Here is a 27,248-nt window from a genome sequence, read left to right on the forward strand (position 1 = left end):
GTTGCATCCCCCTCCTCCCTCCTGTCTCGTATTTACTGTTACATTTCTGGGATTTTTGTGGGACTGAGGAGGTTTCCGAACATTTTTATTGAGAGCGTACAGACAGGGAATCGGGAGCTAGAAGTCGCTTGAAGGAGATGAAGGTGTAACATTCCCTTAAGTGCATACACTTATAACAGTGGGCACGCTTTACATAGAAATAGCATTATATTCACTAAATTCCAAGGCTGAATCAAATTAATTAAGACAGACACAAGATTTAACTAAAGATCACTACTTGTAGATGCGAGACAGGGAATTGAAAGCCTGGCGATGAAGAGCCGAGAGACCTGTGTCTGGTGGGTGCCGATTCCTGCGCAGCCAGCCATGAGGGTGTAGAGGAAGCCCACAAGCATCCGGTAATTAAAAGTTCTTTATTGGAAAATATTAAAAAGTAGTGGATCCATCCAAACCCCATGGTAAAACCTCACACGTTTCGGGCACTAAATGCCCTTAAGCAAAAGATTTTCCATTAAATAACTTTTAATTACCATATTGTTGTGCGGCACGCCATCCTCAACACTCTAATGAAGATCATTAGTGCATGACTATGCCAACCGTAGCACCAAGGACGTGAAGCAATGGGCGCTCCTGATACGCCTTTTCTATCATGTCGGGAGTCCATAAGCCAAACCTCCGACTCCTCAATTTCCATGACACCGACTCTGACTCTGACTCCGACTCCACAGGCCTGGTCGGGAGTACTTTAGCCATATTAAATGTGTTATTGCTGGATTCTCCAACATTCACTGGACAGGAATCGTGCACCCGACTGATTATATTGGACGAATCCTGTCTGCGGTTTTCACGGATGGCAATCGTACCCATGATATTCTATGGGGCTCTGCGCATGTCCAATTTTTTTCTCAGACTGAGTGTCCAATTTTCATCCGAGTATCAGATCAAAATCGACAACGTAAGTCTATGCATCTGTGGAAGACATGAGACTGCACTCGGATTACATACGAATGCAGTCCGATATCCACAGACATAGTGGAGGAGTTGGAAAAACTTTTTTTTTTCCCCTCTCCACCTCTGAGAAATACTGATGCCGTCCTGATCAAAGTCTCATCAGAAAAGCGGGCTGTTCTTTTCGGACGGAGAGAAACCGGTTGTGTGACCCTACCCCCTGAATTGTGTCTTTTTGACACTTATATATGACACAGGTTATTTTTGGTAATTTTTTTTATTTAAATTTTTTAATAAAAGTCATTATATTTGGTCTCCCAGTTAGTGGTATTAACGAAATAACACTATGTTCACATATACTAACTTATCCTCCTTATTTAGATGACTAAAATGCTGGATTTACTTGAAGACTTTCTTGAATACGAAGGCTATAAGTATGAGCGAATAGACGGAGGAATTACAGGAGGACTGCGGCAAGAGGCAATAGACCGGTTTAATGGTACTACGTCTTACTCAATGACTTACAGACATATATATATATATATATATATATATATATATATATATGAAATATGACATATTGAGTGTCGGGACCATAAGATGGAGGGTGGTTGGCAGCGTCCAGTGATCTGCTACATGAAAAATGTTGTTTTTCTAAACACACAGACAAGTGCAGCAGACCGAAGAGTTCACATTAGGTCAGTGGTAAAAAGAAATGGCTGCTACTTTCATATAAAAATCAATAGAAATAAGTGCAACCCAATCCTAATGTTGTCTGTGGCTCTGCGGTAATCTGCTTAGCCTAATGCCATCTATCGGGCTGCGGCCAGCGAAAACACGCTAAAATATTTGGTCTCGGCAAGAGACAAGTTACCAGGCCCCTTGTGCAAAAGCTACATCTTAGCCCAATGTCTAACTGAATATTTTAAAGATTTCTAAGTACGTACACCAAAAATGTATAATTCAACTTAATAAATCATGGCTGTGGAAGTTTGTGGCCAAACAAAGAGGACCTGTCACTTTCCATAAGTATGTGTTTTTGTTTAACTGATCCAAATGCCGCTGTTCTCCTGAATCCGGCGTTGTTGTTCTTTTGCTCCTGGGCGTCTCCGTTCCTGAGATATGACCCTCTGTTCATAGGTATGTAAATATAATTTTGTTGGTAAAGGGGGCGTGGTCATTAACTCTTCTCTGTGAGTGTCTTCTTGATGACCACACCCACTTAGATAACAAGGCAAAATTTACATACCAGTTAAGGAGGGCCATATCTCAGGAACACAGAGCCGGAGGAGCAAAGAAAAAACAACCCCACATTCAAGAGACCGTGGCATTTACACAAGGGTACAAAAAAATCATATTTAGGGAAAGTGACAAGTCCTCTTTAAAGGGATTGTCCTGCCTTAGGCTACAAGTCTCCAGTCATTCTATGTTACTGCAGACTTGTGAATCCTCACATCGTGAACTGTGAGGATTCTCTGGCGCCGGCAGTGGGCATTTATGTTACCCTAAGTATGCAATTTTCATTCTTCTAGAATTGTCTAGGGATGAGCAGACTCATTGAATTTCGGGTTCTGGTACCTGACCTGACCTGACCTTTAGTCCAAAGTTCGCTCCAAGTACTAGAACTATACTTGAACCTGAACTTGAACTTTGGAACTTGAAAAATATCTCTTTTTTAACTCAAATATTTTTTATTAAGTATAAAATTCCCTTAAAACATTTGACATTAAGACATGTATTTTTGTTTTCCCCCTCATTAACCCCCCTTAACCACCCCTCCCCCCTTCTTCCCTTTTAGACAGCTCGCGCTCTTCTCTTAACATGTCTTGTAGTATTATATACATTATCAACATGTAGTGATTTCCATTATGAACATATAAACCATTAGTATATAGGCGAACCCTCCTCAGGCCTGGCTTCCCTTACCCTCCCCCTAACCTAGTTCCAGCCAAGGCATCCACAATTTATCATACAGGACCATCTTCCCTCTTTTCTGATATACACCCTTTTCCAGGGTAATGACCTGCTTCACATATTTAATATATTCTCCCCTCGAGGGAGGCTCCTCTTTAATCCAATTTCTTGCTATAACCTTCCGAGCCGTGTATAGTAGTCTAGCGATTGCTATTTTCAGCTTGTTATCCACAACTATCACTTCCACGTACCCCAACACGCACACCACTGGGTCTCTTGGAATTACACATCTGTATGCCCCTTCTATCCGGCTTAAAACCACCAACCAAAAAGCAGTCAATCAAAAATCTCTCTCTCTCTACCTCCCTTCCTCTCTCTTCCTCTCTCTCTCTCTCTGGACTTTTCCCCTCTCTCTCTCCCTGGACTTACCCCCTCTCTGGACTTTCCCTCTCTCCTTGGACTTTCCCTCTCTCTCTCCCCGGACTTTCCCTCTCTCTCTGGATTTTCCCTCTCTCTCTCTCCTTGGACTTTTCCCCTCTCTCCCCGGACTTTCCCTCTCTCTCTCTCTCTCTCTCTGGACTTTCCCTCTCTCTCTCTGGACTTTCCCTCTCTCTCTCTCTGGACTTTCCCTCTCTCTCTCTCTGGACTTTCCCTCTCTCTCTCTCTGGACTTCTCTCTCTCTCTGGACTTTCCTTCTCTCTCTGGACTTTCCCTCTCTCTCTCTCTCTCTGGACTTTCCCTCTCTCTCTCCACAGACTTTCCCTCTCTCTCTCCGCAGACTTTCCCTCTCTCTCTCCGCAGACTTTCCCTCGTTCTCTCTCCACAGACTTTCCCTCTCTCTCTCTCTGGACTTTCCCTCTCTCTCTCTCCGCAGACTTTTCCCTCTCTCTCTCCCCAGACTTTCCCTCTATCTCTCTCTGGACTTTCCTTCTCTCTCTCTCCCCAGACTTTCCCTCTCTCTCGCTGGACTTTCCTTCTCTCTCTCTCTACCCAGACTTTCCCTCTCTCTCTCCGGACTTTACCTTTCTCTTTCTCCCCAGACTTTTCCTCTCTCTCTCACCGGACTTTCCCTCTCTCTCCCCAGACTTTCCCTCTCTCTGTCGCCGGACTTTCCTTCTCTCTCTCTCCTCGGACTTTCCCTCTCTCTCCCCAGACTTTCCCTCTCTCTCTCGCCGGACTTTCCTTCTCTCTCTCTCCTCGGACTTTCCCTCTCTCTCCCCAGACTTTCCCTCTCTCTCTCGCCGGACTTTCCCTCTCTCTCTCTCCCCAGACTTTCCCTCTCTCCCCGGACTTTCCCTTTCTCTTTCTCCTCGGACACTCCCTCTCTCTTTTTCTCTACGGACTTTCCCAGGAACTTCGAACATTAAAACGAACTTCCAGTACAAACCCCTAAATTTCAACTTTGAGTTCGCTCATCTCTAGACGTGTCCAGTCTTGTTCAATACACTTGCATTAAGTGCACATCTAGTTGGCATGTGACCACATGTATGCAAGTTGCATACTTACAGTCATGCACCTCCCTTTCCAGGGGTCGGCATCGGGGACTCCTCACAGTGAGGATTTGCAACTTTGCAGTCACATGGAATTCCTGAAGACTTGTAGCCTGAGCCCAAAGCTTGAAGTAGTCAAATCAACTATTCTGTGACCATATTTTGAATAAGGCAGCTCTCTCTTCCCCTCTCCTGGGAGCAAATCCCAGCATCAACTAAATTACACCTAATTTTTCAAGTTATGTAAGAAACTACTGTTCTGTTTACAGCCCCTTTCATGAATAACATGGGAAGTATTTGGTGATATATCCATTTCCATTGAATAGGGTAACCTGTCTTCTGGGTGTTTTGGGTTGCTTTCATCTTAAAACAAAAAAAACTTTCCTGTTTCTTTGTATCTAAGCATTTTTTTGTCTATTTTTTCTCTTTTTTTAGCTCCTGGTGCTCAGCAGTTTTGCTTTCTATTGTCGACTCGAGCCGGAGGACTGGGGATAAATTTGGCTACGGCCGACACTGTCATTATATATGACTCCGACTGGAACCCACACAATGATATTCAGGTTAATTAATCGTTATTCATTTTATGGAAGGGTGGTCCCCAAGGATGTTTTATTAATGAAATTGGGAATACATTAAAAAAATGTAGTCTTGATGCTGACCGTCATATTTGTGGAGCCCCATTGAGCCATAAGTGTGTCTGGAAAAGTAGATGGGGCTTCAGACTGGACAAGACTCATCTGGTGAGCCACCCATTCGGAGGGATTGTATTCATATATGGACCCTTTATGCCTCCTTTTTATTTAAAATACTTAAATTCACAGTATTGGCATTTTTTGTTATTGCTGATGCACTTGGCAAAGCCATATGGTGGCACATAGGTCTCCGTAGTTCTGTGTTATGGAACTTCAGGATCTCTGTGGCACCATCTAGGTCCTCCATACTTGGGACATACAGTATAGATGTCCCCACCGCTAAATAAGAATCTTTCTCTCCAGGCCTTCAGCCGCGCTCACAGAATAGGGCAGAATAAAAAGGTCATGATCTATCGGTTCGTCACCAGAGCGTCCGTAGAAGAAAGGATAACTCAGGTGGCAAAGAGAAAAATGATGCTGACCCACCTGGTTGTACGACCGGGTCTGGGCTCTAAATCCGGCTCCATGACCAAGCAGGAACTGGACGATATCTTGAAGTTTGGAACAGAAGAGCTCTTCAAGGATGACGTTGAAGGTAAAGAAATCACAATATGTTCCCTTTTATGATATCTTTTTTACTTTATTATATTTATTTGTTTTTGTACTATCATGTTTGATTTTATTTTTTATTAAAGATGTTATCCAAGATTAGAAAAAAAAATATGGCTGTTTTTTTTTTTCCGAAATAGCGCCACTCCTTACCATGGGTTGTGTCCAGTATTACAATTCAGCCCCATTAACGTGTATGGAGCCGAGCTGCAGTACTATGCATGGTCACAGGTGGCGCTGTTTCTGAAGGAAAGTAAAATTTTTTTAAACCTGGACAACCCCTTTAATGACGACTTCTCAGCTTTCCTTTGTTGTGAACTATAGCAAAACCCTTCGCGCTTACAATAATCTCCTAGAATGTTGGTTTTCCTATAAAATTACAATACTGCAGTATCTTGTCTTACAACTCTTCACTGTGATGCCCCTCTGTTATTGCTCCTGGAGATGTATGAATACGTTAAAGGGGTGTCTGGGACTTTATCATTGATGACCTATCCTTAGGACAGGTCATCAATGTCTCGTGGATGGGGGTGCAACACCTGGCACCCCCAATGATCAGCTGCTCCCGGTGTCAGTGGAGGTTGGAACTGTTCAGTTATGGAGCTACACAGCACAGCATAGTGGCCACGGCCAGGTACTGCACTTACACCCTTTATTGGTTTGAGTAGGGGATGGATGTGTAGTACCAGGCCACGGCCATTATAGTCGGCAGCGCTGTGCAGCTCTGTAAGGCAGTTCCGGGCCCGGCCGACAATTACACTGGGAACAGTGTCCTATGTTTCAAAGGCCTACATGCCCATGCAAGCAGTTTGGTGCTAGTTGGGTGGGACAAGCTGACTGATTGCCTTAAAAATGAAAATTGAATTTTGCAGTGACATTGATTAGGCACATGTATGTAGGGGGATCTTGTATGACTGAACATCACAACTGATCTTGTTTCTGTTTTCCCACAACCTCTAAACCTCAGACAGCTGTAATGCTGCTCCACTTTACAGTCCATACTAAGGTCACAAGACCACCTGGACTCCTAAGCTTAAAGAGGAGACCAATCACCTCCTGGGAAACTTCATGAAGTAAAAGGAGACCAACATATACAGTATTTAGCTGATGTATTTGATTAGGATTAGTAATTTTCACTCTAATTTAGTAATTAAAACTCTGACACTTTAAGAGACTCTAGTCGTAGAAGTTGGTCTCTCTGCTGTCTCATTATTATGATAGCTGTGTGAGGCTTCCTGCTTTGCTGGGAGATACCACTGGTTGGTGGAGTCTGTGGGCATCTTGTAAACACATGACATCTGTGTGCAGACTTCAAGCTGGATGTAGTTACATATATGGGAACGTAAGATATAGTCCTGTATTTTATGTATCACCATGAGGAGGAGAAGGATAAAAATGCAGTAGAAGTATTGTTAGTCCTCTCTTGATTATAGCTGCTGAAGTCTGTGTGTGTGTAGTGAGATGCTCAGTTTAGCACTTTACATTCAGCTATGTCTTTCCCTAGTTAATTACCCTTTAGAAACAGCTATGTCCACCTGTAGTAGATTAATACTTTAGAAGCAGATGTGTCCTCCTGTAGTAGAAGATTTTTTTTAGAAGTAACTACAGCTCTGGCAAAAAATTAAGAGACCACCGCAAAATTTTCAGTTTCCAAGCAATAATTTTGTATTTTTTTTATGAAAAGGAGAAATGGTCAAAATAAAAAAAAAATCCCAGTGCTTTCAGACCTCAAATAATGCAAACAAAACAAGTTCATAATCATTTAGAACCAACAATACTAATGTTTTAACTCGGGAAGAGTTCAGAAATCAATATTTTGTGGAATAACCATGATTTTTCATCACAGCTTTCATGCGTCTTGGCATGCTTTCCACCAGTCTTTCACACTGCTTCTGGCGCAAATTTTAAGCAGTTCTTCTTTGTTTGATGGCTTGTGACTATCCATCATCCTTTTGATTACATTCCAGAGGGTTTCAATGGCGTTTAGGTCTGGAGATTGGGCTGCCCGTGACAGGGTTTTGATGCAGTAGTCTCTTAATTTTTGCCAGAGCTGTATGTCCTCCACTTGTAGATTAATCCCTTAAAGTATCTATGTACTCGGCTATTAAATTAATTCTTTAGAGGTAGCTATGTGCTCTTGTAGTAGATTAATCCTTTTGAAGCAGCTATGTCCTCCTGTAGTATATGAATCCTTTAGAAGCAGCTATGTCCTCCACTCGTAGATTAATCCCTTAAAGGTATCTATGTCCTCATCTAGTAAATGAATTCTTTAGAGGCAGCTATGTCCTCCTCTGGTACATTAATCCTTTAGAAGTATTTTGATCCCCCTCCTTTTTTGGGGCTGTGTATTTCACAGGGACTTCCTATTACATGGCTGATAAATAAGAATATTTTATATATAGTAAAATTCAGGATCCTTTTTATGCCGGCATTAAACTATCCTTTCCAGTAGCACATCACTTTTTGTACACAGGCACATGTGCTGCCAACAACATGATGCTGTATGGGTCAGAGAGATCGTATTAACGATTAACCTTCCCCATAGAGTTCTTGTTGGCCTGAGTGAATGGGCGCATAAATGAGCGCTGATCGACTTGTAAATCGTTGATTGGCGTCCTTTAACTGTTCAGAATATTTAGCGGGACATTATGCCTGGCAATTATGGGAGTACTGTACCTCTCACCTATAGACATTTTGGGCACTTCTAAAAACAGTGTGATCAAAGTAAGGCCGGTGCTTATGAAAACTCTTTGGTCTAGAGGCGAATGTCAGAATTCCTACAGGTTTAGGGCAGGGAAGGGGTTCTTATAGTTATACCTGGAGGTCTACGATGGTGAAGGGTTAAGTCATACCTAGACATACCTGCCTATTGGACTTACCGCTGTCCCAGTTACCTAAAAGGTTACCAGCCAGGTGAAAACTGATTTGGACAGAAGAACATAAAAAGTTTCCAAAAAAAGTCCCAAAACAGTAAATGCAAATTTTATTTCCAGGTTTCCATGCAGAGTTGTGGTCAATGTCAGTTGTGATGCTCTCCATACACCGACTGTGTTATATCGCTCCATGTATTGCTTAACTCTCCTTTCTTTTTGATGTTTTTGTGTCTTCCCTCCTTTCTACTGCAGACCATCACAGCGGCAGCTTAACAGTGTGCAAGAAAACTGGTGAGCGGCTCTGTGGTTGGATGGCTAAGATGCTACCCGAGCAGTGGCTAGTCTGTAGTGTCACCTTGCCCTTTAATTGCCATCATAAATATCGCTTTAAAAAAAAAAAAGTCTAAATTTCACATAGAGGCAAATCACGGTTACAAAAACAAAACACATCATCAAAAAGCTGCGCAGAGTATTTCAGGAGAGCGGAGTGTTGATCTCATGGGATCTCTAATGTATTTGATTGTTAGTCAGGACACATTGTGGCATAAAAACAAGTAGTAGATCAACAGTTAATGCTGAAATACAAAGTTCCTTAGCAGCACAGAGTATTTCAGCAATTAAGAGTATTAATGGTGCTCAACACATAATTGGGAATGAGGCATATATATGGCCGATGTGAGGAGAGGGGCATAGATTATAGGATTATAGTTCATACAATGATAGAAGCAGCGGGGGGGGGGGGACTCCAAGCAGCACAGAGTGTTTAAGGCAAAACGTATATTAATCATGTGGTAGTATAAAGGAAACGAGCGGGAGATAGTGAGGTGTGAATATATGGCAGATGTAAGAAGGGGACTGAAGAGTAAAGGACATAACAAAGATTTAGGCAAAAGCAGGGCCTCCCAGCAGTACAGAGTATTTCAGGAAAGAAGTATGGAGCAGTGACCTGCCCTCTCATTGGACAGTGCTGCCCGTGACAGGAGCGGTGTCATAATTTAAGAAGAAAAATGGTAACAAAGAGATGATTACATACAAAAGGTATATAATGGCAGGAACAGGATCTCCAGCAGCACAAAGTATTTCAGGATTGGATTTGCAGTAATCAGCTCTACCTGCTGTATGAAGAGATTGGAACGTAGATGCTGAATACTCCAGTATTATATTTCTTCTTAATAAAGTCACTTACCTGTGTCAGATCTTCATGAATCCAATGCGAGAGGCGCTGTGACACAGAAAAGCATCCCACTTGTAACACTGAACAGATGAAACCTGGATGACAACCCCTTTAATAACTTTGTGGATCCCATGGAGTTAGGCCTCATTTTTGGATCCCCCCTTCCTTCATTGAACCGAAATAAAATCTGGGCCCGTCCCCGTGTAACTCAGTCATCAGTTCATCACAATGGCCGTCATGTAATGTGATATTCTCTGAACGAATTCGTCCTGCAATGACGAGAAACTGGTCCCTGGGCCATCTACAAGTTGTTGCCTCCAGACCGTTTCACTTGCCAAGTTTAAAAAGCTATTTAGCTGCCGATATAGGGTTAATCTGTAAATGCCTGCCTTACTGGAAGCTCCAGGGAGAAAATGAACTTATATCTTCCCTGCAGCCGCTCTCTTGCAGTCATCGGGGCGGTGCCTAGAGCAGTTACAGTCACCTATCGCTGTACAGTGAGCCCGGCTGTGATCACTCCCCATCACTTTGATTGACAGCCTGCTCTGTACACACACACTGCATAGCCGGCTGTCAATCAATAGTTCGGGGTGGTGATTACAGCTGCGCTCACTTTATACTGAGTGGTGACCGTAACCGCTCCCTGCACCGCCTCGATGACTGTAAGCGAGCAGCTGCAGGGAGGATATAAGTTCATTTTCTCCCTGTAACCCTGCTTTCTGTAAGGCTATGTTCATACGCAGCATTTTTTGGTAAATAAAACTAACTTTATTAAACATGCACTGTAAACAAATCACACATGTGACCTGCATCCAAAAATGGCGCAAAAATTACAGCAAAACCTGCTTTATGAATACGCAGTGTGTTTAATGACGAGAGAGCAGGCTTTGGCTACAAAAAAAGAAACGATGCAAAAACGGGTGTGAACACAGCCTAAGGCAGCCAGGCGGGATTTTAATGCTACTTACCTGCAGATTAACCCTATATCTGTACATCAATAGTGTTTTTGGGCAGGTTTTCTTTAAAATTATCTCTGTTAAGCAGTAATCTTAAACCAGAGATCCCCAATGTTGAAGGCCATGTCCACCTTTTTCAGCCACATTTTTTCTAAAAATCACCTTTGCAATAGTTGATAATTAAAAATGTACTATCATTTTGGGTCTGCAGCTCCATGCAGACCTATGCATCTCCATAGTAACAGAGGAATAAAAAGGTGTAATCTCATCCTCTGGTCACTTTTTTTATAATCTGTTCCCACCTTTAAGCTAACGTACATCCAGTAGGTGACCAAAAGTATAGGAGCCTGAAGTATAACTGCTGGATCAGACTACAAGGGCTGTTTGTTGTCTGTTACCATGGACATATTCTTTTTATTTTGTTTTTAAATAAAAGAACCTTTTGCAAAGTAACTTCCTTCGGTTTGTTACATAAGAAATGGTTGTGATCGTTCATGTAACAAATACTGGTGACCCACCAACGTCGTCCCCCTCAGGAAGATAGGAGCATGGAGGTCTTGGGGGGGCAGGGACTTTTGCAGGACAACCATGAAAGGATATTATGGTTAGAGATTGTGTAGGACCCTTTCAGGGGTAGCTTCTAGCGGAAAGTCTAGTTTTCCTGCCCCTTATGAGCTCACACATGGAGGATGATGATGATGATGATGATAACTGGCGGTCTGTATGCCCTATGTGAATTTTACGTGTTGCTATTTTCCACAGCTGCATATGCAGCACATAAGCTTTGTCACTACCATGTCTTTGTTCTGCAACCTCCATGGCTGTTTGGGACCCTCATTATTACGTCTGGATGCGGCTGTTTATATCCTGCTATTATGTGTATTTTTTATATATATATGTGTTATGCTACTGTAATTAAAGGCGATGTCCACGTTAAATCAGATAGTCACAATTTCTGTAGTATGTTTCCCAGACCTTCAGGTACTTTCTCACAACTATTCCCGTTGGGCCGTTTGTCAGCGCCCCATCCATTTTTAAGAATAATGATTATCTATGATTGCATAAAAAAACAAAAAAAAAACCACTCAGACGACTGTACAAATCGGACCGAGATCGGAATTCGGTATACGGACTGGTCGGCAGCTCCCCCCACCCGAGCGTGACAGCTGTATGGAAATACATGAAGCTGCCACTGTCTGATCGGTAGAGCCGCCGGCCGGTCCGTGCATTGCGGTCTGATTTATACCGCCGTCTTAAGTGCGCCCTAATACAATGTGGTTTTGTATTACTCTTAAAGGGCAACTCCAGACGGATATAATATTGTGTCACTTGTTCAGCTCCGTAGTCAAAAATGTGGTAATCCTAATATTGTTAATGGCCGAATAGAAGGAAAGGAATAACAAATTGCAGTCCCGATTGTGGGCAATTGTAACTCCCGTTCTTCTCAGTAGGGGGCCACAGTGAGCACAGAAGAAAACACCTGGAATGATGGAAGGGAAATGCGATTTTCGTTTTAGAATTTGATTTTTCCACCCTGGCTGGAGTTGTCCTTTAAGCCCCCATTGTCACTGTAGATGGACATCCCCTTTTCTGTGTCTTGCGCTAGTATGAATTTGGCTTCCATAAAACTTGCAGTTTTTTCTGGAATTCTGAACCAGAACTAAGAGACGTCTGAATTCCAGGCCTTGATGACTACAACTCCCATGATCATGCGTGTTTTCCAGCTTTTTCCTGCCCTTGTATCTCCGTATTGACCGTTGCAGGTGACAATAAGGACGTTGAGGACAGCAGCGTCATCCATTACGATGATGGCGCCATCTCGAAACTTCTGGATAGAAACCAAGACGCCACCGAGGACACGGAAATCCAGAACATGAACGAATATCTGAGTTCTTTCAAAGTGGCTCAGTATGTTGTGCGAGAAGACGACGGAGTGGTAACACTCTTTTACTTACCCATTATGACCGATGTCACGGAATTATGTCGTAGTTCTATAATAATCAGAAGCCTCATCGCGTTCTATTCTTACTGATCCTTATTAGGAGGAGGTGGAACGGGAAATTATTAAACAAGAAGAGAACGTGGATCCGGATTATTGGGAGAAGCTCCTTCGTCATCATTATGAGCAGCAGCAAGAAGATCTCGCAAGGAATCTCGGAAAAGGAAAAAGAATCCGCAAGCAAGTGAACTACAATGATGCTTCACAGGAGGACCAAGGTGCTGGCTGTGGCCATATTCATGCATTATATTATGTTCTCTGGTCATCTGTTCCTGATACAAAGTATCATTGTGAGAGATGTATACACTATATAGGCGCAGACAGTATACCTGGACCTGTGCGAACATCATGACATAGGGATGATGCCCCCTCCAAACTCATAATCCTTTAGTAGGTCTGCAGCTGGCGTAATCCTCCTCCTATCCGCCATGCTTGGATTTATTGGCAACCACTTGAGTTGGCGCGAATCCATTGGCAGGACCTGGTCCTAATCTGTGGCCTCTGGACGGTAGCCCTGAGAATCCACCGTCTACGTCACAGCATCCACAGCTCTTCTTTTGATTAGGGGGTATGGTAGAAATAACCCGGCCTCCCTGTCCAACAGCAACTCTATCAAAATTGGTTCTATTTCTTAAAGAGAAGCTGTCAACAGATTTTTGCTTTGTAATCCGAGAGCCCCATGATGTGGGGGCAATGACTCTGAATCCAGCAATGCGTCACTTACTGGGTTGTGTTTTGCTATTTCAACACAATCAATGTTTTATCAGCAGGAGATTATCACTACAGGACTAGGTGTCTCGTGCCTCCTAGTCCAACCACGCCCCCATCAATGATTAGCAGCTTTCTGTCACTATACACTGTTCACAGAAAGCAGCCAATCAGAGGTGTAGGCGGGGTTAGACAGAGAAAACTGTGATTGTATCATGACTGTTGCACCCAGTAAACTAAGTGATAGATCGCTGGAATCAGGGTCTCAGCCCCTACATCATGCTGCTGTTGTCTGATTACATAGCGAAAACCTACTGGCAGATTCCATTTAAATTTTGTAAAAATTTCTAATTATTTTTATCATTTAGAATGGCAAGATGAACTTTCTGACAACCAATCAGAATATTCCATTGGTTCAGAGGATGAAGATGAAGACTTTGAAGAAAAACCTGAAGGTCAGAGTGAGTTAAACTTTTTCTTTAGATGGATATGGATCACCTATGGGACTCTGAAGCTAACAGGCATCCTGCGAGATGGTAACCTACAGCGGTTAGTTTTACTTTGTCTTCTCCATCACCCCACCCACAATTCCATCTGATCAGTTGACTACTATGGGGGCTGCGGCCAAGCAGAAGCTCCTTACCGGAAGCAGAGGACCACTGTCAAGTCCTCGGCTCCTTTGTCGCCATCATGGGGATAGCCTATGGCGGCTTGTTCTATCAACTTGTTAAAAGTACCCAAGGATCAGCAAACTTACAAGTGTGTATCATTTCCTTAGGTGGAAGGAGACAATCTCGCAGGCAACTGAAAAGTGACAGAGACAAGCCGCTTCCTCCACTTCTTGCTCGAGTTGGAGGAAACATTGAGGTACGTGGACATCAGGTCCTTGGGGGTTGTTTTAACATTTTCATTGAAAGGACAAAGGGGAATTTATGTAAGGGCAGTCTATGGCACCTGGGGAAGAATGTGATGAGGCCACGTTTGGTGCCTGGTGAACCGGTAGGAGCAGTAGGGTTAGCTTGTCTGTCTGGGGACATATCCATGGGCAACTAATGGTGTGTGAGAGAGCGACAGCTGCTCTGCGAGAGTCCTGAAGACGTGCCAGAGAGTCCTAGATCCAGAAGTGCCAGAGCAGTATGGCGGATCAAAGCCTGAAACCCAGAAGCACCAGTTAAATGGATTGTCCCATGGATAGAGGTAACTTATTGTTTGCTGGGGGTCCAACCGCTGAGCCCCCTACAGTGTTTAGAACTGGGCTCTGCAGAGTCCATATGAGTGGAGATCAGATTTAGTGTGTGCACCACCTCTTCATTCATTTGGGAAGGAAAGCTGGATTTGGCTATTTCTGCCAATCCAATAGAGAATGACTAAAGCAGAGGATAAGCATACATGACTTCACACAGACAGGGTGCTGCAGAGCCCGGTCCCCAGGAACCCCTGCTGAGACCCCAATCGATCAATATGTGTGATCATAGCTTATGGACCCAATGAAACCACCAGCAGAATAGTGAATGCAGCTCTGGAGTATAATACAGGATGTAACTCAGGATCAGTACAGGATCAGTAATGTAATGTATGTACACTGTGACTGCACCAGCAGAATAGTGAGTGCAGCTCTGGTGTATAATACAGGATGTAACTCAGGATCAGTACAGGATCAGTAATGTAATGTATGTACTCAGTGACTGCACCAGCAGAATAGTGAGTGCAGCTCTGGAGTATAATACAGGATGTAACTCAGGATCAGTACAGGATCAGTAATGTAATGTATGTACACTGTGACTGCACCAGCAGAATAGTGAGTGCAGCTCTGGAGTATAATTCAGGATGTAACTCGGGATCAGTACAGGATCAGTAATGTAATGTATGTACACTGTGACTGCACCAGCAGAATAGTGAGTGCAGCTCTGGAGTATAATTCAGGATGTAACTCGGGATCAGTACAGGATCAGTAATGTATGTACACAGTGACTGCACCAGCAGAATAGTGAGTGCAGCTCTGGAGTATAATACAGGATGTAACTCAGGATCAGTAAAGGATCAGAAATGTAATGTATGTACACAGTGACTTCACCAGCAGAATAGTGAGTGCAGCTCTGGGGTATAATACAGGATGTAACTCAGGATCAGTACAGGATCAGTTAAGTAATGTATGTACACAGTGACTGCACCAGCAGAATAGTGAGTGCAGCTCTGGAGTATAATACAGGATGTAACTCAGGATCAGTTACAGGATCAGTAACGTAATGTATGTACACAGTGACTCCACCAGCAGAATAGTGAGTGCAGCTCTGGAGTATAATACAGGATTTAACTCGGGATCAGTACAGGATCAGTAATGTAATGTATGTACACAGTGACTGCACCAGCAGAATAGTAAATGCAGCTCTGGAGTATAATACAGGATGTAACTCAGGGTCAGTACAAGATCAGTAATGTAATGTATGTACACAGTGAGTGCACCAGCAGAATAGTGAGTGCAGCTCTGGAGTATAATACAGGATGTAACTCAGGATCAGTAATGTAATGTATGTACACAGTGACTGCACCAGCAGAATAGTGAGTGCAGCTCTGGAGTATAATACAGGATGTAACTCGGGATCAGTGCAGGATCAGTAATGTAATGTATGTACACAGTGACTGCACCAGCAGAATAGTGAGTGCAGCTCTGGAGTATAATACAGGATGTAACTCAGGATCAGTGCAGGATCAGTAATGTAATGTATGTACACAGTGACTGCACCAGCAGAATAGTGAGTGCAGCTCTGGAGTATAATACAGGATGTAACTCAGGATCAGTGCAGGATCAGTAATGTAATGTATGTACACAGTGACTGCACCAGCAGAATAGTGAGTGCAGCTCTGGGGTATAATACAGGATGTAACTCAGGATCAGTGCAGGATCAGTAATGTAATGTATGTACACAGTGACTGCACCAGCAGAATAGTGAGTGCAGCTCTGGAGTATAATACAGGATGTAACTCAGGATCAGTGCAGGATCAGTAATGTAATGTATGTACACAGTCACTCCACCAGCAGAATAGTGAGTGCAGCTCTGGAGTATAATACAGGATGTAACTCAGGATCAGTACAGGATCAGTAATGTAATGTATGTACACAGTGACTCCACCAGCAGAATAGTGAGTGCAGCTCTGGAGTATAATACATGATGTAACTCAGGATCAGTGCAGGATCAGTAATGTAATGTATGTACACAGTGAGTGCACCAGCAGAATAGTGAGTGCAGCTCTGGGGTATAATACAGGATGTAACTCAGGATCAGTGCAGGATCAGTAATGTAATGTATATACACAGTGACTGCACCAGCAGAATAGTGAGTGCAGCTCTGGAGTATAATACAAGATGTAACTCGGGATCAGTACAGGATTAGTCATGCATTGTGTTTACAAAGTAAATATATACATACAGCCAATGCCTATCAATGACTGTCTTCTGGACATCTGTCAAGTCAGCAGTCTTCCCCATGATTGTGGAGCTACTGAAACAGACTAAGGGACCTTTTTAAACACCTAGGAAGCCTTTTCAGGTGTTTTTTTTTGTTAATTATTCTAATTTACTGAGATAATGACTTTTGGGTTTTCATTGGCTGTAAGCCATAATCATCAACATTAACAGAAATAAACACTTGAAATAGATCACTCGGTGTGTAATGACTCTATAATTTACGAGTTTCACTTTTTGTAAGAACTGAAATAAATTCACTTTTTGATGATATTCTAATTTTGTGAGAAGCACCTGTAATTGGCTCATTGTGCCACTTTCTAAAATCTAAATCTTTAATCATTGAATATTAACACTTTTTTTTTGTTGTTACAAGGTCCTTGGGTTCAATGCTCGACAACGTAAAGCCTTCCTAAATGCCATCATGAGATGGGGAATGCCCCCACAGGATGCCTTTAATTCACACTGGCTCGTTCGGGATCTTCGAGGAAAGAGTGAGAAAGAATTCAGGTACCGTGATTCATCATTTCACAGTCCTGTCTTTTATTTTTTAATTTTTTTTTATTAATTTGTCAAAAAAAACCATCAGGATTGGTATTTTTTTTTCAATTTCCCAGTTTGATAATAAAGTATCTACACCTTACGTGTCAGAATAAAACTTTTGCCAATTACTACTGGTTTACATTGCGAGAAGAACTAATTCCCTTTAACTTTCCTATATCTGTTTTTTTCAAACCATTTAAAGAAAATTATAAAATTAAGGTCATAAGGTGTTACAGGTTGGGTCATTTAATTTGTAAATTAAAGCAATTGAAAAAAACAAGAAAATAAATGAATGGTGTAGTTAACCTAGGGAACGCTACTTGCAAGCTGCTCATCACTAGAGGGCAGCAGAGTTCAGTGTCGGCATTTGTACTAATGGTGTTTTACACTTGACCATTCAGCTGAAGTCAATGAACTGTTACAGCTGCAGCTCCGTGCCATTGACATCTTATAACATTTAGTTTACTTATGTGACATGAATACTGTATTTTTGTAATCCTAAGCTACAAGTGTCTCCTACAGCTTATGTTTCAATGAGTTATTACCGTATTTTTCGCACTATAAGATGCACTTTTTTTCCTCCCAAAATGTAGAGGAAAATGGGGGGGTGCGTCATATAGTCCGGATGTATGGGCTGTGGTGGGAGGTGGGGGAGCGGTTTTGGCGGAGCATCAGGTCACAGGAGGCTAGAGTCGGCGGCTCCAGCTAACTCCTGTGCCCGCTGCAAAAGAGAAATGAATATGCACTGCTTTCCATGCCCATGGGCGTGGAGTGCAATGCATATTATTTTTTCTGGCATCCTGGTATAAACGGGCGGGGTTGGGAGCCAATTATAAAAGAAAAAGGATGGGACCAATCATACCAGGAACAGGATGGGGCTATTTATACCAGAATAAGGATGGGACCAATCAAGCCAGGACCGTGATGGGGTCGTGCATACCAGGATCGAGATGGTGCCAATCATACAAGGATAAGGATGGGGCCATGCACACCAGGATAGGGATGAGGAGGCCACGTATACCAGGATAGGGGATATTACAGTACAGAATTAACCATTTTTTAGCTTCAATTTTTTTCCCTAATTTCCTCCTCTAAAACCTAGGTGCGTCTTATGGTCCGATGCATCTTATGGTCCAGTGCGTCTTATAGTCTGAAAAATACGGTACTTATATCCTACACCGATCATCTATAGCAGGGTGCAGTCAGACGGCTGTATAAATTGGATGGAGATCGGAACGTAGTGCAGCAACCAGCCGGCGGATCTCTTGACCCCAGCGTGACAGCTTCATGTATTTCTCTGCAGCTGTCACTCTTAGGTCGGGAGTCTGTGCAGTGATCTTGGTCCAGAGTGATAGCGCACGTCCAGAACCCCAGACTGTGAAGCCCAATTTTCTCCCAATTTGGTTTAAAGGAAATAGGCCTTAAAGCTACTTGGACAATCCCTTCTCAAATGCCCAAATCCCCCATTAAAATAAGAAAAGCTTATTCCCACCTACCGCATCGGCACCACTGCAGCGAAGTTGGCGCATCGTCTCCCAGTGTTTGTGTGACTTTGTCACATGAGCGCTGCAGCCAATTAGCAGTTGCTGTGCAGCCAATTAGAAACTTCTCAACAGCTCTCCTTATTATGCCAAAGTGATCACTGATTGGCTGCACTGCTCACATGACATTGCAGTTCGGGAGATTAACTTTTTTTTATTATTATACTCGGGAATCCGCTTCTTAAATGCCCAAGTAGTAGACCAACCCTGTAAACGATCTGCTGCTAAACTTTTGGTGCCATATACCACAAGACACCTTTAGAGGTCTTGTGGAGTCCATGCCCCAAGGAATCAGCTGCTTTGGCCTTTCTATCATATGAGAAAAAGTAATTGGTGCCCTGTGTGCTACCTTCTGTAGGCGCCCATGTAGTAGCTCTCCATAGTCCGAAAGTAATTGAAACTTAACCTTTAATTATAATAGAGAATAAAAAAATTGGAAAACTGTGCATATATTAAAAAAGAAAACCGATAATGCTTACGCGTTTCGGGTACAAAAACCCTGAATCATGGCCATGTGGTGTACTTTCATCAAGAGCCAAATACAATGTCACCTTTACCCACTCTCCTCAAACAGTACGTTCCTCCATACAGTGCTAAGATTGCAGCAAACAAAGAAGTGGCATATGGCACCTTCTGTTGGTGCTGCTCATTAACTGTCACGCAGGTAAGGGAAGGACTAAGTGCACCAGAACAGGAAGAGAGTGGGGAAGCCCAAACACTAGGGAGGGGGGAATTGGAGATCCCTAGGTAGAACTGACAATTCCTTGACTATCCTAACATCCCTAAATAGGTTCCGTACCTATCGCCGAACAGGAGCCCAAACCCTGATTGGTAATAGGCCCTATATAGGAAGGGGGATGGGGTTAGTGCTCATCAGCCCCCACTACAACTAAAGACAACACGGCTAAACGAACATGGGTATACACTTAGCTTGAGAAGACACAAGAGAAATCACGCCAGCAATCCTCCAAGCAGACAGTAGTCTGTCACACCTGACACACCCGTGATATTAACACTTGCTTTAGCATACACATCAGGAGAGACAGTGGTTTGGTTTGTATCTCTATTTTTGGTTGGCAGAGTTTCAGGTAATAAAGTTTGAATGGTTACCACCATGGCTCCTGATGTGCGTGTGCCAATGCGAGTCCATTACACAGGATACATTTTTCACTGTTTGCCATAATAATCTAGAGGGGGGTCTAGGGACCAGCTGGATGGATCACTGGTATCATCACTGAGACTTTAACTCAACCCCTGTATTGGATGGATTTGATTTTTATAGAGACGATAACTAAGAAAGTGTCTTCTCCTCTTTCCCACATGTTAATCCCATTTCTCTCTCAAAAGTTATGATTTTAGTTTCCTATTAGAAATAATACTGAAAAAATAAGAAATAATCTGAAAATTAAGAGATATTTTTTCTGAATGAACGGATTTCATAGGTACCTCCTTGAGCACGGATCCCTGCTTGTCTGATGGTGGGTGCCGCTCATAGGATGTCTCTGTGCTCCTCATTCTCGCCCTCTTGCATTGTCGGATATACATATTTACAATGAATCCTCTTTGCAGGGCGTACGTCTCCTTATTTATGAGACACCTCTGTGAACCTGGAGCGGATGGGGCAGAAACCTTTGCTGACGGGGTCCCTAGAGAAGGACTATCCCGACAACATGTCCTCACCAGGATCGGAGTCATGTCACTGGTTCGAAAGAAGGTGGGTGAGTAAATGTTTGCACTAGAATCAAAGGTACGTGGAATAATAGCCGTGTAACTGCCATGCTCTATGTGAAGGGTGACATCTGGCTATATATCAGGGTATCGTTACTAGTGATATGATTAAAGGGATTTTCTGGGAATAAGTTTTGCCTCAGCCCATATGACCGCTGCAGCTAATCACTGATCCGACTGACTCTGCCAATGTAGCTGGCACAACTCCCATGAGCTAGAGATTATCTGCAAAAGTCATGTATGTTACAGTCATGATGTCACCGCTGCAGCCTGTCTACAAAGACCAGGGCAGCACTGTAACCACAACACTGGACCTGGGAAGGTTGAGTAAGACTTTATTTTATCCTAGCTGAAGACGATGGGGTAAGGTTATCCCCCATAAAACCTTAAAAATGATCAGAGAAATCTGATCAGTGAGGGTGAAGTACCTGGTACCCCCGATATCAGCTGTTCCCTGTGCCAGTGGCAGCCGGAAGTGCTCGGTTGCAGCGGTGCACAGCACAGCTCCATCAGCTGTATAATAGCCGCGCCCGGGTACCAAGCATCGACACGTATTGATGTGTATAGGGGCGGATATGCAGTACCTGACCGCGGCCACCATACATCTTTAATTGGCCAACTGATCATGACTGATTCCACAGATTGACAAGACCGAAATCACACAGATCAGTTTTTGTGTATTCATAAGCTGGGTGGATCCTGTTTGTTGAACCAGTCTTAAGGCCTCTTTACAAATTAGACGAACGTCGGCCAAATCCGCCGATTTCGATGGGTTCAGTGGATGGTCTAATGTGTATAGAAGCTGCAAACAGATGATATCGGGGTAGATAAGGATCTGGTAGGTCTGACTCCAGACTGCCGATCCTTATAGTGATAAGCCACCACCGGAGACATGGCAGCAGCGCTCTCATAGGGAACACAGGAGCTGTTTATGGGAGAGATGGTCGAAATAGCCGCTGGCCAAGCTATCGGATAAACCATCGCTCAGCCGACCGTTATCTAAGGTGTATTGGGGCCTTAGGGCGCAGTGAGATGGCCATATACACAGACAACGATCGCGTCGCAATGCTCGGACTGGCCGGCGGCTCTCCTGACCCGAGTGTGACAGCATGTATTTCTATGCAGCTGTCATGCTCATGTCAGGAAAGCCGACGGCCAATCCGAACAGTGCTTTTCGATCATCGTCCGTGTTATACGTCCGTCTCACTGCACCTTTACTCAAAGCTAAATTACCTATGTAATCCAAACCTGAGATTTCTGGCCATCCTTGTGATTCCCTGCTTCAGATTCTCACATTATCTGCTGCAGTTATAATTACCTTGCCCAGTAGCATGGCATATTATCGAACATAAACCAGCCAATAACTGATCCTATAGAAAATAAATGGTCAGGGCGGGGCAGTTTAGGTTTTATCTTCCTTAATTTTTGTGATATTATTTTTTGTATTCAGGTCCAGGAATTTGAACAAGTCAATGGCAAGTACAGTACACCGGATATGATTCCCGAGGGGGCCGAGATCAAGAAATGCTTTGACGTTGTTTCTTCAGATCCCACCACACCAGTTCCAGCGAGTCCAGCGCCCCTGCCATCAGGAACAGCCCCCGTGCCAGGTACTTTATAATAAAGAAGAATCACACAGACTACTGTTTATTCAGGATAAGTGCCCCCCGCACACCCATACCCTCCTTATTTGCGGGCACAGTATCAAAAGTGATTGCTTACACCATCCAACTCATATTCTACCTGCTTCAGCCATCTATTAAGTTTCCTTCAAAAATCATCAGCCACATGGAGGACGATAGAAACCAGGGTTTGCGCATAGATCTCCTCTTCCAAAATCATTCACATTACAATGGCTGTTGTATCTTCACTCATAACTTATTATATATTCCATCTTCATCCATGAGTCACGACATATTGACTATTTAATTTTCATTGATAATACTTTGCCTGTTCTATCTTCATTCACTTTACAATACATTCTTCATCCACAATACATTACCAACGTGATTCAATGTAACATACCCATCTTGTGGAGTGCATGGCCCATAACCTAATATGTTGCGGAAGAGATCACCTAGAGACATCCTGGTTTTCTTTTCTAGAAAAAGTAGAAACACAGAGTACATTGTCCGAGGAGATGGAACCTGTGGAGCAGAAGGCCAAGCCTTCGGAAATTCAGGTTAAATTATAATCATTTTATTTTCCTTGCCATTTTCAGTCTTTTTTCATTTTATGCACATTATGTTATGGAGGTACATTAAAATATAAATTACTATTATAGACAGTACAGACCAAAAGTTTGGACACACCTTCTCATTTAAAGATTTTTCTGTATTTTCATGACTATGAAAATTGTACATTCATACTGAAGGCATCAACACTATGAATTAACACATGTGGAATTATATACTGAACAAAAAAGTATGAAACAACTGAAAATATGTCTTATATTCTTGGTTCTTCAAAGGAGACACCTTTTGCTTTGATGGATTTGCACACTCTTGGCATTCTCTTGATGAGCTTCAAGAGGTAGTCACCGGGAATGGGCTTCCAACAATCTTGAAGGAGTTCCCAGAGATGCTTAGCACTTGTTGGCCCTTTTTCCTTCACTCTGCGGTCCAGCTCACCCCAAACCATCTCGATTGGGTTCAGGTCTGGTGACTGTGGAGGCCAGGTCATCTGGCGTAGCACCCCATCACTCTCCTTCTTGGTCAAATAGCCCTTACACAGCGTGGAGGTGTGTTTGGGGTCATTGTCCAGTTGAAAAATAAATGATGGTCCAACTAAACGCAAACCGGGTGGAATAGCATGCCGCTGCAAGATGCTGTGGTAGCCATGCTGGTTCAGTATGCCTTCAATTTTGAATAAATCCCCAACAGTGTCACCAGCAAAGCACCCCCACACCATCACACCTCCTCCATGCTTCATGGTGGGAACCAGGCATGTAGAGTCCATCCATTCACCTTTTCAAATTTGGACTCATCAGACCAAAGCACAGATTTCCACTGGTCTAATGTCCATTCCTTGTGTTCTTTAGCCCAAACAAGTCTCTTCTGCTTGTTGTCTGTCCTTAGCAGTGGTTTCCCAGCAGCTATTTTACCATGAAGGCCTACTGCACAAAGTCTCCTCTTAACAGTTGTTGTAGAGATGTGTCTGCTGCTAGAACTCTGTGTGGCATTGACCTGGTCTCTAATCTGAGCTTCTGTTAACCTGCGATTTCTGAGGCTGGTGACTCGGATAAGCTTATCCTCAGAAGCAGAGGTGACTCTTGGTCTTCCTTTCCTGGGACGGTCCTCATGTGAGCCAGTTTCTTTGTAGCGCTTGATGGTTTTTGCCACTGCACTTGGGGACACTTTCAAAGTTTGCCCAATTTTTGGGACTGACTGGCCTTCATTTCTAAAAGTAATGATGACCACTCGTTTTTCTTTATTTAGCTGCTTTTTTCTTGCCATAATACAAATTCTAACAGTCTATTCAGTAGGACTATCAGCTGTGTATCCACCAGATTTCTGCTGATGGTCCCAACCCCATTTATAAGGCAAGAAATTCCACTTATTAAACCTGACAGGGCACACCTGTGAAGTGAAAACCATTCCCGGTGACTACCTCTTGAAGCTCATCAAGAGAATGCCAAGAGTGTGCAAAGCAGTCATCAAAGCAAAAGGTGGCTACTTTGAAGAACCTAGAATATAAGACATATTTTCAGTTGTTTCACGCTTTTTTGTTAAGTATATAATTCCACATGTGTTAATTCATAGTTTTGGTGCTTTCAGTGTGAATGTACAATTTTCATAGCCATGAAAACACAGAAAAATCTTTAAATGAGAAGGTGTGTCCAAACTTTTGGTCTGTACTGTACATGTATATCAAATAAAACGAAAATCCATTCCTTGCAGAGAGTGTTTTGTAAGCCATTTGTCCATGTCCCCAGGGATGCAGAAAATAAGACTGTAAAGTTATCTCATAATGTGATTTATCCATTTACGGTTGCATCTCTTTCTGGTTAATGATTTGATGGGGTATCACTTTATAAATAAATTACATTAGCTGGATGCACGAATCCTCGTCCATAAATTGCAATATTTTCTCCTGTGGGTTTAGAGCTTGTTTTGGATTCTGCACTTTTGTATCTCATCCATTTCTGTGGAGAAAGAAAACGTGTTTAAGCTGAAATTGAAACTAATTGAAAGCGGAAACCTACCACCAGTCAGATCCATACCGGCTAAAAAAAAGGTGCCATTATAGTAATAAAGATTCACTAAAGATGGTTTTACTTGTAGCCTTCAAGTAAACTGGAAAAGGAAGATGTTGAGGAAAATACAGAATGTCAAGAATTGAAAGAAAACCCAAAAAAGGAATCTGGAGAGGAAGAAGAGGAGAAAGAAATGGCGGTAAACAAGAGCCCCAAAGGTAAATGCTTGTGTTCTCCATCACATCCTAGGTCTTCATTTTTCAGTTTCTAGTCTTGTTTTTGAGTGAAGTTTATCAATGATTTTTGATGGGTTGACTCCTTTCTCTAAGAGATCTTGAAAGCTACTATAAGGATCTTTAAGAGAAAGGTCTCTCATCATATCAACCTAACCCTTAGGGTACCGTCACATAGTGGCATTTTGATCGCTACGACGGCACGATTTGTGACGTTCCAGCGATATATCCGTGACGTTCCAGCGATCTCGCAGTGTCTGACACGCTCCTGCGATCAGGGACCCCGCTGAGAATCGTACGTCATAGCAGATCGTTTGAAACTTTCTTTCGTCGTCTAGTGTCCCGCTGTGGCGGCATGATCGCATGGTGTAACAAAGGTGTGTACGATATTGTATACGATGTGCACATAGTAACCAACGGCTTCTACATCGCACATACGTCATGAAATTATCGCTCCAGCGTCGTACATTGCAAAGTGTGACAGCAGTCTACGACGCTGGAGCGATATTGTTACGATGCTGGAGCGTCACGGATCGTGCCGTCGTAGCGATCAAAATGCCACTGTATGACGGTACCCTAACTCTGTGTTGTTGAGGGGCAAAATCTCCAAAACTGATGATATCTACAGATTGGTGTCGCTAATTTGGTTTATATTCCTAGTGAAATACACTGACTAGCAGAAGGGGAACAATGTCTTGAACTTTTGACTTTCAGGCTCCATATCTCACCATGCACTATTTCTTTGATCGTGAAACTACCATCATTATATAGACAATCATCTTGGCTGTCTCGTACATAAATGTGACCTGTAACTATTTAGCATATGATTAGTTATGCAGATTCTTCTCATGTCACTGCATTGTTACTGTTTTGCTCCTGGTGTTGGAAAGATCTTTTTCTTCCTTTATACTACAAATCACAACCTGTTCTCACGTTCCCTAATAGCTCAGTGTGTTATTAGATTGATTCCCAAGTGAGAGGTCGCTGGTTCAAATCAAGGAGTAACCATGAAGAAGATTTCCCAAGAAAAGAAACCGCATCATTCAGCTTATCGATAGCGGTTCCTCCGGCCAAGAAAATTGCCAAACTGCATCATGTGAGCGCCATGACAGGTGGAAGAATACGAAATGAAATCTGTCCATCCATCCATTCAGAAGCCAATAGGTGGACGTCCAGGCAAATATCGGAGTCAACAAGTCGGCTCATCACAAGGTCTATCTGTTCTGGAGCGATAAACACAGCAGTGGAGGAGGCTCGTATGCTCCATAATAGTGAGATCACAGACGTCCAGGCCAGCACCGTGCGACACACATTACACAAATCTCGAATAGTGGGCCGAAAAAAGGTTCGACTTCAGTATCGTCATAAGAAACATCTGCTCAAGTTTGCAGAAAAGTACGAAAAGTGGACAGTAGTAGATTAAAAACTGGTGATTTGGAGCGATGAGACAATAATCAATAGACTAGGCTCTGATGGGTGCAAATCGGTCTGGAAGAAACAAGGGAAAGGGCAAATGGATCAAGAAATTGAAGGAAATGTCAAGTTCGGTGGAGGAAGCCTGATGATATGAGGTTGTTTCACAGACCGGCATTAGATATGTGACCAGGATCGATGGTGCTCTCAATGCTGAGCTGTATGCAAGTATCCTACAAAACGAGTTACTTTGTACACTCGAGTACTCTGGGTATGAAAAGAACAACATAGTGTTCCAGCAGGACAATGACCAGAAGCATATATCCTCGCGGGCAGGGTCCTCTCTCCTCCTGTACCAGTTGTGACTTGTATTGTTCAAGATTATTGTACTTGTTTATTATGTATACCCCTCCTCACATGTAAAGCGCCATGGAATAAATGGCGCTATAATAATAAATAATAATAATAATAATATATCAAGATTGGTGAAGAAATGGCTCAATGACAATGAAGTAGAGGAACTGGATTGGCCCTCACTGTCCCTAGACCTCAATTCAATCGAATACTTGCGGGTAGAGTTGAAGAAAAAGCTGTATACATTCCCAAGTGAGGCGACCGGTATGCACCAACTTTGGGAATAGAAGAGACCTGGGATCAGATTTTGGTCGCGACATGCTGGAATCTGATTGAGAGCAGCCCAAGAAAGATTCAGGCAGTGCTGAAAGCCAAAGGTGGAATTACAAAATACTAACAAAATAAATAAAATTTCGATTTTCAAGAGCAAAACAGTAACAATGTAGTGACATGACGAGAATCTGCAGAACTAATC

At 42.9% G+C, this 27,248-nt stretch overlaps 1 protein-coding gene across 8 annotated transcripts in view; it reads left to right on the top strand.

Annotated features, from left to right (window-relative positions):
* CHD5 (chromodomain helicase DNA binding protein 5) overlaps positions 1-27,248 on the top strand; it is a 164,400-nt gene that overhangs the window by 118,330 nt on the left and 18,822 nt on the right. For 7 of the 8 annotated variants that reach the window (XM_069741816.1, XM_069741811.1, XM_069741817.1 and 4 more), the window contains exons 21-33: positions 1,330-1,447; positions 4,788-4,912; positions 5,348-5,579; positions 8,719-8,757; positions 12,360-12,532; positions 12,639-12,813; positions 13,672-13,764; positions 14,082-14,170; positions 17,143-17,276; positions 20,420-20,564; positions 22,029-22,188; positions 22,684-22,760; positions 24,862-24,991. In XM_069741816.1, coding sequence (XP_069597917.1) covers positions 1,330-1,447; positions 4,788-4,912; positions 5,348-5,579; positions 8,719-8,757; positions 12,360-12,532; positions 12,639-12,813; positions 13,672-13,764; positions 14,082-14,170; positions 17,143-17,276; positions 20,420-20,564; positions 22,029-22,188; positions 22,684-22,760; positions 24,862-24,991 — 1,690 coding nt within the window. The remainder of the gene's footprint in view (positions 1-1,329; positions 1,448-4,787; positions 4,913-5,347; positions 5,580-8,718; positions 8,758-12,359; positions 12,533-12,638; positions 12,814-13,671; positions 13,765-14,081; positions 14,171-17,142; positions 17,277-20,419; positions 20,565-22,028; positions 22,189-22,683; positions 22,761-24,861; positions 24,992-27,248) is intronic. The other variant, XM_069741815.1, reaches the window with a different exon arrangement.

The sequence above is a fragment of the Ranitomeya imitator genome, chromosome 10, assembly GCF_032444005.1.
Source record: "Ranitomeya imitator isolate aRanImi1 chromosome 10, aRanImi1.pri, whole genome shotgun sequence".
NCBI classification, from domain to species: Eukaryota; Metazoa; Chordata; class Amphibia; order Anura; family Dendrobatidae; genus Ranitomeya; species Ranitomeya imitator.